Source organism: Euleptes europaea, chromosome 18 (assembly GCF_029931775.1).
Source record: "Euleptes europaea isolate rEulEur1 chromosome 18, rEulEur1.hap1, whole genome shotgun sequence".
NCBI lineage: Eukaryota > Metazoa > Chordata > Lepidosauria > Squamata > Sphaerodactylidae > Euleptes > Euleptes europaea.
The window spans coordinates 7,230,667-7,246,777 of NC_079329.1; the positions used below are offsets into that span (position 1 = coordinate 7,230,667).

Here is a 16,111-nt window from a genome sequence, read left to right on the forward strand (position 1 = left end):
TCGAGTCACTTGAACACGTTGTTTGAGTGGCTGAACTGGTCTCCAGAAGGAAATTTTTCACTCCACATGGTGTTGTTTGTGGTGGTGGAGTTAGTGCTAGAGCCTCTAGCAATGTGTAATGTCCCTCTTTTTAAATGCCCCATCAGAGATCCCCTTCCTATCCTTCACAAATACTATAAATCAGGGGACCTCCTCATTGCTGGCATTATGTCCCAAATCTACATGGCTATCAACCCACTGACATTTCAGAAATGTCCCTCTGAGGAACTCTTTGATGACCTTTTGTAAGAAAATGCACTTTTTCACCCCATCATGCATGTGGCGTTAAGAGAGATTCAGTGAGCTGGAAAATAGTGAGCACTGTGTTTTTGTTCTCTCTTTTTATTCTTGATTTCCAAGCCTAGATGCTGTTGGTATGCTTTGACTTCTTCTTTCATACTTTTCAGTGTTATTATACAGTAATGACGATTACTGAACAGATATGTAGTTGGGGAAAGATTTTAATCTGACTGATCCAAATGTATATGAGTCTCTTTTCTTTCTGTTTTTTTTTGTTTGTTTGTTTGTTTGTTTGTTTTTTGGTATTCTGATGGTCCCTGGCAAGGTATTTCTTTATTATTTTGAGAATTTTTATGCTTTCATGGGCTGGAAAGAGAAGAAACCTTCACTTTCAGCTTGAAGTAATCTACTTTCATTGCAGATTCCTGACTCACAACTACCAGCACATCCTGGCCGTGGACTTTGCAATAAAGGAGATCAATGAAAACCCCCAAATCTTGCCCAACATCACTCTGGGCTTTTACATCTACAACAGCAATTTCGATCCAATTAGGACCTATCATGCCTCAATGGAACTTCTCTCCACACAGGGCAGATTCATCCCCAACTACAAGTCTGATACCCAGAACCATCCAGTCGCTGTCATCACAGGACCAAACTCTGACATCTGTCTCTTTGCTGCAGCCATGTTGTGCTTCTACAAAATCCCACAGGTAAGCTGTATCCAAGGAGAATTAAACATGAATTAGTCCTTAACACTTTTTGGGTCATTCAGATATGTTCTTGCAGTCAAGAACCAGCATCACTGTAAAGATAGGTAGAGCTCACGTGTAGCTCAAAGATAAAAGTGTGTGTGTGTGTGTGTGTGTGTGTGTGTTAAGTGCCATCAAGTCGCTTCCGACTCATGGCGACCCTATGAATGAAAGTCCTCCATACTGTCCTATCTTTGCAGCCTTGCTCAGATCTTGCAAATTGAAGGCCATGGCTTCCTTTATTGAGTCAATCTATCTCTTGCTGGGTCTTCCTCTTTTCCTGCTGCCCTCAACCTTTCCTAGCATGACTGTCTTTTCCAGTGACTCTTGTCATCTCATGACGTGACCAAAATACGATAGCCTCAGTTTAGTCATTTTAACTTCTAGGGTCCGTTTCAAAGATGAAAGGTTGTACATGGGAAATAATTCACTACATCCCTTGTACTTATGAAATGAAATGATTCATAGTTAATCTTTGTGTGTGTGTGTGTGTACCACAGTGATATAAGAACGTAGAGCCACTGTACTTCATGTTAGGCTACATTAATATAAAAGCTGAGTTTAGTTGACAGGTCAAATGATACATTTAGTAATGTGATATGGGCCCTGAACTGGATGGCCACAGGCTAGCCTGATCTCATCAGATCTCAGAAGCTAAGTAGAGTCAGCCCTGGTTGCTATACAGAGGAAGGCACTGGCAAACGACCTCTGTTAGTCTCTTGCCTTTAAAACCCCATAAGGGGTCGCCATGAGTCGGGTGCGACTTGACGGCACTTTACACACACACACAGTGTGATATGGAAACCACATAAACACTAAATCTAGTTTTGAAAACTCTTTCCCACTACTCTTTCTCTAGATTTCATATGGCTCTGCACCAAGGACAGACAACAAAAAACAATCTGTTTTCTTCCACCAGATGTTTCCAAACCAGGCCCATCAAATTATGGGGATTCTCCACATCCTGTTGTATTTCAGGTGGATGTGGATTGGGGTTATTTCTATAGGTGATGAGACTGGAGAACTTTTTGTACAGGACATGGTTCCTATGCTATCCCAGAATGGCATCTGCTTTGACTTCATAGGCACAATGCCACCGATAGGATTTTCCAGTGAACTTTTTCAAGGAATGGCTGAGGGGGCTGAAATGTACAGAATAATAATGGGAAGCACTGCCAATGTTTTGGTCCTACATGGTGAAATTCAGACCATGATCGTGTTAAGATGTTTCCTCCAACTCCCAGAAGTAGAGGACATACCAATAAAGGCAACAGCTAAAATCTGGATCATGACAGCTCAGATGGACTTCACCTCCCTACCCTTGCAAAGAGACTGGGACATCAGTTTTATCCACGGGGCCATATCTTTCGCAATTCACTCAGTGGAACTCTCAGGATTCCGGAAATTTCTTCAGGAGAAAAATATACACTCTGAAAAAGATGATGGCTTCATCAGGGACTTCTGGCAACAGGCGTTTCTCTGTTCATTCTCTGACTCCCCAGTAGATGAGAAAGATGGAGAAATATGCACTGGAGAGGAGAAGTTGGAGGCTCTTCCTGTATCTGTTTTTGAAACCACCACCACTGCCAACAGCTACAGCATCTATAATGGTGTTTATGCTGTGGCCCATGCTTTGCAGGCCATGCAGTCCTCCAGATTGAAATCTACAGCAACAGGACATGGTGGCCGATGGAATCATCTCTATCAAGAGTGGTGGCAGGTGGCATCCTAATCATACTCATTTGTTAAGTGTATTGATTGACTGAAATAGTTGTACCCTGATTTTTCTTTAGGAACTTAGGATGGCTAACAAACTGCCATAGGATTAACATATCACAAAATGAATTCCGGCAAGGATGGGTTCAAGTGTGTGTGTGTTAAGTGTTGTCAAGTCACTTCCAACTCATGGTGACCCTATGAATCAGTGTCCTCCAAAAGTCTTATCTTTAACAGCCTTGCTCAGGTCTTGCAAACTAAGGGCTGTGGCTTTCTTTATAGAGTCCATCCATCTCGTGTCTTTTCCTGCTGCCTTCAACTTTTCCTAGCATGATTGTCTTTTCCAGTGACTCTTGTCTTCTAATAATGTGACCAAAGTTTGATAGCCTCAGTTTAGCTTCTAGGGTCAGGTCAGGCTTGATTTGATCTATAACCCACTGATTTGTTTTTTTTGTTTTGTTTTTTTTTGGCAGTCCACGGTATCCGTAACACTGTTCTCCAACACCACATTTCAAAGGAATATTTTTTCTTCCTGTCAGCTTTTTTCATTGTCCAGCTTTTATACCCATACATAGTAATAGGGAATATGATGGCATGAATTAACTTGATCTTGGTTGCCAGCTACACATCCTTACACCTAAGCATCTTTTCTATCACCTTCATGGCTGCCCTTCCCAGTCTCAATCTCCTTCTGATTTCTGATTGATAGATTCAAGAGCATCCCTCAAAGTCTTTACTTGTTCATTCGGACATAAGGCCATCCCATCTTAAATTAGCAGATACATCCTCACCACAATGTCAGCCTCTGCAATTAGCCTCACTTTCATCTTGTCTGGATTCTGTTTCATCTTGAATCCCTCAACCCATTCAAACAGTCTTATGATAACTGGTTCAGAACATTGAGAGCAGTCTCTCAGGCTTTAGATGAAGGAATTATGGCATTGGGTATATCATTCAGGTCTTCATGACCGCCAAATCCAATGCTACAGTTTATCTCTCCCAATGATTTAACCTAAATATTAAAGAGCAATGGAAGGTTTCCACAAATTCTGACACTATCAGTTCATTCTTCTCTGAAAGAATTGTTGGAGACCTATTCTGGAAAGAGCAGAACCATCAGAAAGCTGTACATTTTATGCCAGCTATATTTGCTTTTTGAAGACACAGCAATTGCCTTGTCAGATCAGAGCAGATCAGATCAAGTTTGTTGTATAAGGCCATAGTCTGGATCTGGGATTGTAATGAATTTTTTCTCAACCCACACCCCAACTCATAACAAATCTAGGTGCATGTATAGGTATGTATTGCTCTTATCCATTTGGCGACAGGCCATAGTAGCTGTTGTACATAATTAAGTCAGAAGTACATTTTAAGGAGTGATGAGCCATTCAGGAAACACCTGAAGCTGCTTTGCCAAAATCTACTTTATCCGCTGACCCAGAATGTGGGTTCTCGACTGGGATTGTCCATATTCTCTTTATATCCAAAAGGAATGATATAACGGAACCCTTCTGTAATAGAGCTGTTTTATATTTGTTATCTTATCCAGACTAATTGGTTCTATAAGTTTTAACTCTCCTTTCTTGCCAACTGTGTTGGTTCAAAGCATTTTACAGGATAATTTGCCTTTACCAGTGTATTGGGGTTGGGCCTACAGACCTTGCTCTGACCTGGTTAGCCGAGGCTAGCCAGACCTCATCAAATCTTGGAAGCTCAGCTGAGTTGCCCTTTATTAGTACTTGGATGGGAGACAACTAAGTGATGCTACGCAGAGGCAGGCAATGACAAACCACGTCTGTTTGTCTCTTGCCTTGAAAACCGTACAGGGTTGCCATAAGTGGGCTATGACTTGACAGCACTTTTCACTGATTGTTTTTGGGCTGACATTAGTGTTTTCTAGTTTGTATCTGGTATGAATTTGGCATGTTGATATATTAAATTTTGTGTCTCCCAGTTGTGCGCCTGAACATAGCTTTAAGGGAAACAATAACACAAGCTCTCTTGTTTGAAAATGTATCATCCTATTCCATATTAGCATATGTTACTTATCCTTATGAATTGGTGTTTCCCTTTTTGTCCCCGTTTAGCTCCACCACTTTCTGAGAAGTGTTTCCTTCAACAACAGCGCTGGGGAAAGCATTTCCTTTGACCAAAATGGGGAAATAGTAACTGAATTTGATATAGTCAACTGGGTCACGTTCCCAAACCAATCCTTTCTTAGAATCAAAGTTGGAAAGACAGATTCAAAGGTTCCCCCAGACAAAATGATCATTATTCATGATAACACCATTGTATGGCCAACTATGTTCAATCAGGTAGGATTTGTTTATGCTCTGTGATAGGTCGAGTATGTTTCTCCAGTGTTGAAAGAACAGTAAAATATTCATATGTAGAAATTTATCTATATTCTGGTTCTGTTGATAAGGTGATGTTCGTTCAAGGAATCATTTTAACTCTACACTTTGTTTGGTCAAGCTTTGAAACAAAAAATTATTGTGTATCTGGTTGCTATGTCATCAAGATCCTTGGTGTGTATTGAAAAGTTACAATTATATTCAGGTATATAGAAGGCACAGAGAAAAAATATTATCAAGGCTAGCAGTATCCTGATGAATGAGAAGAAGAAGAGTTGGTTTTTATATTCCGACTTTCTCTACCACTTAAGGGAGACTCAAACCAGCTTACAATCACCTTCCCTTCCCCTCCCCATAACAGACCCTGTGAGGTAGGTGGGGATGAGAGAGCTCTAACAGAGCTGTAACTTGCCCAGAATTTTACCAACCAACCCCTGACAACTTCCATCAAAGGGTGGGATGGTACTGTATCATCTATTTGAATGTTCCCATGGAATAAGACACTGGACAAAGCCTTGAGATGGCAGATGTAATTGGTCAAGAGCGGGTTCTTAATTTTTTTTTTTAAACACCCTGTTCTGGCCCACATTTTTAAGTATTCACAGTGGCTTAGAAAATGACAGCAACAAGAACTAGATAAAATATACAGAAACCACAAATAATCAAATTAAAATATAATTACCATTAATGTGAAAGCTTCTATAGTGAATTCTAATTGTCACCATGGACACTGAAAGTCTTCAACCCCTCCCCAACAACACCCAGATAGCATTTCAGAAAACTATTGAAATCACAAGTCTGTGGGGGGTGAACCATCTTAAGGGGTCAAACACCTGTGGGCCTGGTAGAAGTACCTGCACCCAGGTAATCAGTAGATGATGATCTAGCCACAAAAAAGGTATAATTTGCAGCTTTTTACAAGATCCTCAGTCTGCCGCCCAATGCACTGGAGGAAATCCAACAGATGTCCCTTTGCATTAGTGTAGCTTAATGCAACCTGGGATAGTCCTCTAGATTCTGTGGAGGCCATGAATTCTTAAGCACAGCCAGTCAAGGCAGAATTACCATAAATATTGAAATCCTTCAGCACAACGACACTGGCAATTCCCCGCAAAAAATTCAGCTCACTTAAACTGCCTTACCCAGACAGTATATTGGATAGCTAGGAGAATGGTAGAACTGGAAGATCCCTTAACTGTGCTTCAAACCCACCTCTACAAATGTACTAGCGATCATGAGCATGGTCTTGCAGTGTGGGAAGAGAAAAAATTCCTCAGAACCAACCCATTGCATCACATTGCTAGAAGTACTGAAGAACCGTCAACCATCCATTGCACTCCAAATGTTCTCTAGAAGGCATGCCATCATGCCATAACAAATCCATTTATCTCCCATTTGGGCTAGGTGCAGCCTCTTTCAGTTTGCAATGAGAAATGTCCTGCTGGTTATAGCAAGAGAAAGAAGGAGGGGGAATCTTTTTGCTGCTATGATTGCCTTGCATGTCCACCAGGCAAGATTTCCAATGAAAAAGGTAAGAGATCCAAATATTGCATACAATGGTTGTAGTTCACTACACAAGCATGCCCTGGAGCAATCCAAAATAGGTCTGCCTAGAGGAAAGTCCCATTTTATTCAACTTAGCTTGCTGCCAGGAAAGTATTCTTAAGATGGAAGCATCAGCTCCGTAAAGCTGAATGCATTTCTTATTTAGTCAGTTGTTTTTCATGCAAAGGGAAAGAATATTCAATATGCACAGATATGCAAGTTTGCTTACAAAAGAGTAACGCAGTAGAATGAATTTTTTTTAAGTACAGCATATTTAGAAATTCTGGAGGGAACAATCTAGTTTGTGATACCTAGAGTAGAACAAAAAACAATTTGGCACAATCCATGAAAACCTTGTGTGCTTCGAGGGCACCACTGAGCCTAAATCATTCCTTGAATTATTAAAGTCAGTAAGCATAGCTCTTTGATTTCAGCTGAACAGCACCAATTGGTCTATTTGTTGTATTGCAACGCACTCTGCATAGGATTTCTGTGTACCAAAAAAGATCCTTTTTCCCCCAGACATGAATGAATGTTCTCAGTGTCCTGAAGGACAGTATCCCAGCAAAGACCAGACTTTATGCCTGCCAAAAGATATAAGCTTCTTGTCTTATGGAGAACCTTTGGGGATCAGCTTGGCCACTGTTGCTCTTTCCTTCTCTTTCATCACAGCTTTGGTGCTCGGGATCTTTATTAAGCACCAGGAAACTCCCATAGTTAAAGCTAACAACCGGGACCTCACCTACACACTCCTCCTCTCCCTCCTGCTCTCCTTCCTTGGTGTTTTGCTGTTCATTGGCCAGCCTGAGAAGTGGACCTGTCTGCTTCGACAAACAGCTTTTGGCATCATTTTCTCAGTGGCTGTTTCTTGTGTATTGGCCAAAACTGTTCTTGTGGTTCTGGCTTTCATGGCCACAAAGCCAGGATCCAGAATGAGGAGATTTGTAGGGAAAAAAATGTCCAGTTCTATTGTCCTTGCATGTTCCCTTTTACAAGCAACTATCTGTACTGTGTGGTTGGCCACATCTTCCCCCTTCCCAGCTTTTGACATGAACTCAATGACTGATAAAATTATTATTGAGTGTAATGAAGGGTCAGCCACCATGTTTTACTGTGCCCTGAGCTTCCTTGGCTTCCTGGCCATCATCAGCTTCACCGTGGCTTTCTTTGCCAGGAAGTTACCTGACAGTTTCAATGAAGCCAAGTTCATAACCTTCAGCATGTTGGTCTTTTGCAGTGTTTGGGTCTCCTTTGTTCCCACCTACTTGAGCACCAAAGGCAAATCCATGGTGGCTGTGGAGATCTTCTCCATCTTAGCCTCCAGTGCTGGCTTACTGGGCTGCATCTTTTCCCCAAAATGCTACATCATTTTGCTAAGACCTGAGCTGAACAAAAAAGAACATCTAATAAAAACAAAGAATTAAATCTTATGGCTGTATCTCAATAGTATAGCCTATTGTAATCAGCAGTATTTAGTTTACAGGGTCTGTGTTTTCTTCTAAGGCATTTGTTTCTGCATTACAATATATACTTAGTGTAAGCATACCTGAGATGAACAAAAGAGGACAACTAATAAAAAGACAGAATTAAATCTTATTTATTTATTTACTTGATTCTTAACCAAAGATGGCTCTACCTCCCCTTTTATAGCTAATTTTGTGACTTAAAGTGCCTTTAACTTATAATTACTACTATTGTTAATCTGTCATTAATACTCTCAATCTAACTTTAATGTCATTGGCTTTAACTTATATATGGACCTGATTCTGTATTGAAATAAATATTGATTGATTGTATTGTTTTTATTTTGTAGGCACTGTATATATTTTAACTTGTTGGAAGAAGAAGAGAGTTGGTTTTTATGCTCTGCTTTTTCTCTACATTTAAGGAGCCTCAAAGCAGCTTATAAAGGACTTCCCTTCTTCTCTCCAAAGCAGACACTTTGATAGGTAGCTAGGGCTGAGAGTGTTCAGAGAGAACTTTGAGTGGCCCAAATAGGGCTGTTGGGGAAAAATTCGGTAAAATTCGGATTCGGCAAAATTCGGCCCATTTTGATTTGGGAAAGGCCAAAGTCTGAACTCCCCCTATTCAGATCCATGGAATTCGGCATGCAATTCAGAGTTCGGGGGAAAAGTCAGCCGAATAAAGCCATTAAAAATGCATTCGTGCCTTTCTATGGCTCCGGGCGGACCTTTTTGGAGGTAGAGGTCCCAAAATCTCAGTGTAGCTTGAGGGGGCCATTCTTGCAAGAACCCCCATGTTTTGTAAAGATTGGGTCAGGGGGTCCCGAGTTATGGGGCCCGGAATGGGTCCCCCCAAATTGCCCATTGGAATAAAGCCATTAAAAACACATTCACAGCTTTCCATGGCTCCGGGGGGGTATTTTTGGAGGTAGAGGTCCCAACATTTCAGTGTAGCTTGAGGGGACCCTTCTTGCAAGAACCCCCAAGTTTTGTGACAATTGGGTCAGAGGGTCCCGAGTTATGGGGCCCGGAAAAGGTCCCCCCATGAACAGTCCATTGGAATGAATAGAAATAAATAGACCGCTTGGAATCGGAGTTTGGAAAACCATGCAAAGAAACACGTGACGCGACCTTGGGAGTTTGCAAACCATGGAAAGGGACAGAGGCACGCTATCTATGCATAAGGAGCAGGTGGGGGTGGAATTTCCCCTTTTGCATCGGAGTCGGGAGTCTCGGGACTGGGCAAATGCATTGTTTAAGTCACAATTTGAAAACCAGTTTTGAGCGAGCATCAAAATAGACCTAACCGATCTTATGAATGAGGGAAAACCTGAGGACACACAACTGAAGCCCACCCCCTCAAACCAGGGAGAGAGAGACGCGAGCAGGCACACACACCCCAGGCAGAACGGGCGAAACCCCCCTCTCAAACCAGTACGGCTTGGCCCCAAACGGGAAAAAAAAACAAGGAGGAGGAGGCACGGCTCGGGTGCAGAGCGGAGAGAGACTCGCTAGCGGCTGCACAGACTCAACATTACACCTTAAAACTTTAAAAGCAGAAAACACACTCCCACAGAGGTGAGCGGGCATACCACTGCTGCCTCCCCACACACACAGACTCTGCTTTCTGCCCCCCCCCACACACACACAGGAAAAAAATTATAGAGAAAAGCCCCAAAATGGGTCTTACTGTGGAATGTCTTCTGACTCTTCTGTTCCATCAGGAGCAGGGACTGGGAGTCAGGAGGACTCAGGAGTAATCCAGTATGATTCCATTTATGCATGGGAGGTTTTGCCTTGGATTTGCTGCTCTCTAGATGCACAGGATTGCAGTGGGTGGATGGGGGGACCACATAACTCGGGACCCCCTGCCCCAATCATCACCAAACATGGGGTTCTTGCAAGAAGGGTACACTGAAATTTTGGGACCTCTACCTCCAAAAATGCCCCCCTGGAGCTGTGGAAAGGCACAAATGTGTTCTTATTCGCTTTATTCAAATGGGCAATTTTTTGGGGGGACCCCTTCCAACCCCATATCTCGGGACCCCCTGACCCAATCTTAACAAAACATAAGGGTTCTTGGAAGAAGGGTATGCTGAAGCTACACTGAAATTTTGGGACCTCTACCTTCAAAAATGCCCCCCGGTGCCGTGGAAAGCAGCGAATGTGCACACGCACCCCTTCCCCCCCCCACGGGGATCTCTCTCACACACAAACAGACACTCTCTCTTTCTCTCCCTGGACCATGCAGCAGCTGGGCTCACGCACTCAACCGCAACTGATTGGTCGGAAGAAGACCCAGCTTGGCCACCGATTGGCCGTGGGAGAATGCTGCTTACTAACTGACGGTTATGCTGCTGATTCGGAGCATGGTATTGCAGTGTGGGAAGAGAAGAAATTCCTCAGAACCAACCCATTGCATCACATTGCTAGAAGTACTGAAGAACCGTCAACCATCCATTGCGCTCCAAATGTTCTCTAGAGGGCATGCCATCATGCTATGCCAAATCTATTTATCTCCCATTTGGGCTAGGTGCAGCCTCTTTCAGTTTGCAATGAGAAATGTCCTGCTGGTTATAGCAAGAGAAAGAAGGAGGGGGAATCTTTTTGCTGCTATGATTGCCTTGCATGTCCACCAGGGAAGATTTCCAATGAAAAAGGTAAGAAATCCAAATATCGCATACAACGGTTGTATTTCACTACACAAGCATGCCCTGGAGCAATCCAAAATACGTCTACCTAGATAAAGTCTCATTTTATTCAACTTAGCCTGTGTCCAGGAATGTGTTCTTAAGATGGAAGACTCTGCTAATTAAAGGTGAATGCATTTCTTTTTGATTCGGAGGTTATTCTTGCAAAGGAAAAGAATATTCAATATGCACAGATGTGCAAGTTTGCTTACAGAAAAGTATCTCAGTTGAATGAAAGCTAAAAAAGAAAAAAAGTAGTACATCCTATCTAGAAATAATGGAGGTAACGATCTAGTTTGTGTTACCTAGACTGGAAGTAAAAACTATTTGGCACCATCCAGCAAAATCTCAAGTGATTCGGTACCACCACCGAGCCTAAATCCTTTTTTGTATTATTAAAGGTAAAGTCAGTAAGCATATCTCTCTGATTTCAACTGAGCAGCACTCTTTGGCCTCTTTGTTGTATTGCAATGAACTCTGTGCAGGATTTCTGAATACCAAAAGTAATGTTCCCCCCGCCCCCAGACATGAATGAATGTTCTCAGTGTCCTGAAGGACAGTATCCCAACAAAGACCAGACTTTATGCCTGCCAAAAGATATAAGCTTCTTGTCGTATGGAGAACCTTTGGGGATCAGCTTGGCCACTGTTGCTCTTTCCTTCTCTTTCATCACAGCTTTGGTGCTCGGGATCTTTGTTAAGCACTAGGACACTCCCATAGTCAAAGCCAACAACCGGGACCTCACCTATGCTCTCCTCATCTCCCTCCTGCTCTCCTTCCTTTCTGCTTTGCTGTTCATTGGTGAACCGAAGAAGGTGACCTGTGTCCTTCGACAAATGGCTTTTAGCATCATCTTCTCAGTGGCTATTTCTTGTGTATTAGCCAAAACTGTGATTGTGGTTCTGGCTTTCATGGCTACGAAGCCAGGATCCAGAATGAGGAGATGGGTAGGGGGAAAGATGCCCAGTTCAATTGTCCTTGCATGTTCCCTTTTACAAGGTGCTCTCTGTATTGTGTGGTTGGCCACATCTCCCCCCTTTCCAGCTTTTGACATGCATTCAATGACTGATAAAATTCTTATTGAGTGTAATGAAGGGTCAGTCACCATGTTTTACTGTGTCCTGAGCTTCCTGGGCTTCCTAGCCACCATCAGCTTCACCATGGCTTTCTTTGCCAGGAAGTTACCCGACAGTTTCAACGAAGCCAAGTTCATCACCTTCAGCATGTTGGTCTTTTGCAGTGTTTGGGTGTCCTTCGTTCCCACCTACTTGAGCACGAAGGGGAAATCCATGGTGGCCGTGGAGATCTTCTCCATCTTAGCCTCTAGTGCTGGCTTACTGGGCTGCATCTTTCCCCCAAAATGTTACATCATTTTGCTAAGACCTGACCTGAACAGAAGAGGACATCTTATAAAAATAAAGAATTAAATCTTATGGCTACACCCCAAGAGTATATTGTATTGTAATCAATAAATTTTAAATTTATTATTAATTATTAATCTATATTCAATTATTATGTGTGTTGCTATAACTCTATTCCATAGATGGCACTACTTCCACTTTTATAGCTTGTTTTTTTACTTAAACTTATTATTATTAATATTGTTCATCTATCATTAATACTCTTTAATTTCATTGCCTTTTACTTATATATGAAGCTGATTCTGTATCGAAATAAATATTGATTGATTGTATTGTTTTTATTTTGTATGTACTGAGCCTCGCTTTGGTGGTTGGAGAGCAGGATACAAAAAGAAAACATAAATAAAAGAAATAAAATATTGTACAGTGATATTCATTGTGATGGACCTAGAGGTTCTACTGTCTTCTACTATGGCATTTGTTTCCTCATTACAATGTATGCTAAGCGTAAGCACTCTGTTTCATCTGGGAATGAAAGACATTCACGGCAGGATTTGCAAAATCTTTTCAATTATCTGTTCAGTATGAGTTCAAGGCACACTAAACCTTCCCCCCTTCATATGAAGGAGTGGGGAAATAAACCTGGTTCAGGATAATAGAGTCTACTGCTCATGTGGAGGAGAGGGGAAATAAACCTGCTTCACGAGATTAGAGTTTGCCGTTCATCTGGAGGCATGAAGAAACAAACCTGGTTCATGAGATTAGAGTCCACTGCTCATGTGGAGGAGTGGGGAAATAAATCTGATTCAGGAGATTAGAGTCCGCTACTCATGTAAAAAAGTGGGGAAATAAACCTGGCCCGTTGACGCACTAGCAACTTACCTCGCAAATTACTCGCATCCAGTACACAAGAATCCAGACCGCTTTTAAATTCCTGTTCCCACTCGCCTCATTTCCCCGCTGCACTTGAAAATCCCCAGACCGGCAAGCTTCCAGGCATGCCCAGTTGGCGCTCCAAGCAAGGGTTGCGATTGGTTCAGCTTTAGTAAGGGAGGCGGGGCGAGTGCAGGGGTTGGCTGGCAGCAGGATTGAGGTCGCATTGCATGTTCCCACTTCAAGGCACCGAGTGTGGAGGACGCTTTATTTTTTTTAACTCGCCTTATCAGCGGATCCTCTTACTGCGGAGAAACTGCGCTCTGGAGACGTCCTGGGAATCCTTCGGGTGAGTTGCAGTGGGAACATGCAAGGAAAGCCCGCGGAAGCCGACGCCGCAAATGGTAAGTGCGGACACGGTCCTGGTTAACGAGATTAGAGTCTAACACTCATGTGGAGGAGTGGGGAAAGAAACTGGTTCACCAGATTAGAGTCCGCCGCTCATGTGGAAGAGTGGGGAATGAAACCCAGTTCTCCAGATTAGAGTCCACCACTCTTAACCACTACACCACCAAGAAGAGTAATCTGGCCGATTAGGATGAATAGGGCAGTCTCTGACTTGTCTTTGCTTAAATCAGCAATGGAGGCAAGCAACTGTTTCCATTCAAGGATCCAGGCAGGCAGGCTGAGAGTTCCCCCACCCTTGAAAACAGGCCAATCCACACCAATCCACTACTTCCGGGGTGTGAAACTCAATTGTTACAAGGGCCGGATATGACACAAATGTCGCTTTGTCAGACCAGGCCATGCCTCACCAGCCAAGATTGGGACTGGAGGCCAGGGATCCTGGAGGGTGGTTGTTTTTGTTGTTTTTTTGCCATCCTATGGGTGTGGAGTAGGGGTCACTGAAGGTATGTGGGTGGGGGGGGAGGTAGTTGTGAATTTCCTGCATTGTGCCGGGGGTTGGACTAGATGACCCTGTCGGTCCCTTCCAACTCTACGATTCCATGATTCTAAGCAGAAATCTTGAGGTGGGGAAAAGCAAAGTATAAAGAAAGTTACCACACAGTGTTCTGCTAGTTTCAGGGCTTTTCTCCATTTAAAGCAGGAGAGTCAAACTCTATTGTTACGAGGGCTGAATATGACATAAATTCCACTTGGTCGGGCCTGGCCAGGCCTCAGCAGCCCAGATCGAGAGTGGGGTGTGTGTGGCTGCCTCAGCTGGTTCGCAGGCTGGATAAGAGTTCTCAAGGGGACGAACTCGGTGCACAGGCTTTATATTTGACACCCCTGCACTACTTCTTTGGGCTTCCTTGTGGCTCCCTCTGATTCCCATGGCAGCTGGTACCCATTGCAGCTGATGAGGCAGTGGGCAGGACAGCCCACTGAATCAGCAATGGGCAGAGCCAACTCATCCCACTTTTGTCCCACCAAACTCTTTTGCAATGCTGCAGAAGGAGAAACCTGCATTTGGAAGATATTCTAGAAACATTATTGTACAAAAAGGGAACACATTTTTTGATGTGGGCATCAAGCTAACACAGCCTCTCCATTGGCAACTTTCTCTTTACAAGAACAGCAGTCATATCCAGTACAAGAGAGAAACTTTGCTGTCTCCCTATAACAGCCTGCTTAGAATCATAGAATCATAGAGTTGGAAGGGACCACCAGGGTCACCTAGAGCAACCCCCTGCACTATGCAGATGCTCTGAGGGCATAGCCTGGCGCACAGCACCACCCGTCCAAGGAGTTGTGATTGGTGAGAGGAAAAGCTTGTCCATCCCTTCAGGCACCAGGGATGATAATCCTGGCCGCCGACACCAACGAGTTAATTCAGAGGAGAGGGACACGAGATAGGGACTGATTTAGCCGATCGCCCGCTGCTCCATGGACAACCTGGGGAAGAGTGGATCCAGCAGTAATCTGTTCATCAGAAAAGATTTGGGGAAAGGGGGGATGTTTCAACTTCCTCTGGAAAATCTCCGAAAGAAGTTAAACGACTTCAGAGACTTATGAAAGCTAAGCGAGGCAACTTCACTCATCGCCACAGATTACAAGAAAAATCTGTCTCTGCACTGGAATTATGTAACCACCTTAGCCAATTTCATTGGAGGGAGCACGGATGTCTTTTAATGAACAGAGGTTAATTTCTCAGTCAGTCGTGTGTACTTACTGAATGCAATCAGTCATTTGGTCACCAGATATTATTTGAATTCCTGCAATGCAAACTGGCACTTTGCCTTGGAAGATTTACTCTGCAGGGAGAGCAAAACTTTTGCTCCAGAACTTCAAAGCCCTCCCTCATTAAATACTTGCATGTTTGCTAACACATTCCAGGTGTCTGGGGGGGGGGGGTCAAAGACAAGGGGGTGGGTGGAATACTGTCACTTCATGAAACATTACGGAAAAGCCATAGAGTTTTTGACAATTCCTGGAGAGGACTGACCTCACTTCTGTGGGGAAACTCGGAAGTGATGCCAGTTCTCTGTAGGACTCACCAGAAGCCCTACAGATTGACTGTAGTTTCCAGGGTTTTCTAGAGAGGTATGATGTCACTTCCGGGTTCTCCCATGACGTGACATGCAAAGGCATGGCAACCATTTATCTCATTTTTCTCTTGCTGCCACTCAGAGCAGAGAACGGGAGATCCCCTGGCCCAGTGGCAGACTGGTAACACTACAGGGATCACTTGCTCCAAATCAATGTATTTCACCATGATACTGTCCATTGTAAGTTCACCGGGGCAGGGAGCTGCTTCCTTGAACTTTGTAAATTCCCAAGCATTTGGACTTCATCATACAAGAAAACAATACAATATTAACCCAAACAAATCCATATGAGGGAAATGACATCAGAATGTTTTTTTTCCTTGCAATAGGTTGGGGTTGATTATTATCACCCCTGCAATTATCGAATTAGACACAATTGCTTCCACGTCTGTTCCCATTCCCAGGAGAGAGCCAGCAGCCACAAGCAAAACTGTTATCCTTGACTGAAGGATGCTATTAATATCCCCTGAGTCATTCAGAGCAGGGCGGGGGACAGAGAAGAGTTCATCAGTCCGAGCCCCAGCACTTC

The 16,111-nt window shown here is 43.4% G+C and overlaps 1 protein-coding gene across 1 annotated transcript; it reads left to right on the forward strand.

The window, feature by feature from the left end:
- The first annotated feature begins 66 nt into the window (after positions 1–66).
- Positions 67–8,070, forward strand: LOC130490175 (vomeronasal type-2 receptor 26-like). Its single transcript, XM_056863989.1, has 6 exons — positions 67–284; positions 815–992; positions 1,891–2,751; positions 4,835–5,062; positions 6,506–6,632; positions 7,169–8,070. The coding sequence occupies exons 1-6, from the start codon at positions 67–69 to the stop codon at positions 8,068–8,070; spliced, it is 2,514 nt and encodes an 837-aa protein (XP_056719967.1).
- Positions 8,071–16,111: the final 8,041 nt, after the last annotated feature.

Coding starts and splice junctions, on each gene's coding strand:
- LOC130490175 (XM_056863989.1), top strand. CDS start 67: ATGGTGTTGTTTGTGGTGGTGGAGTTAGTGCTAGAGCCTCTAGCAATG. Junction 2,752..4,834: donor TCTATCAAGAGTGGTGGCAG/GTGGCATCCTAA, acceptor GTCCCCGTTTAG/CTCCACCACTTTCTGAGAAG. Junction 5,063..6,505: donor GGCCAACTATGTTCAATCAG/GTAGGATTTGTT, acceptor CATTTGGGCTAG/GTGCAGCCTCTTTCAGTTTG.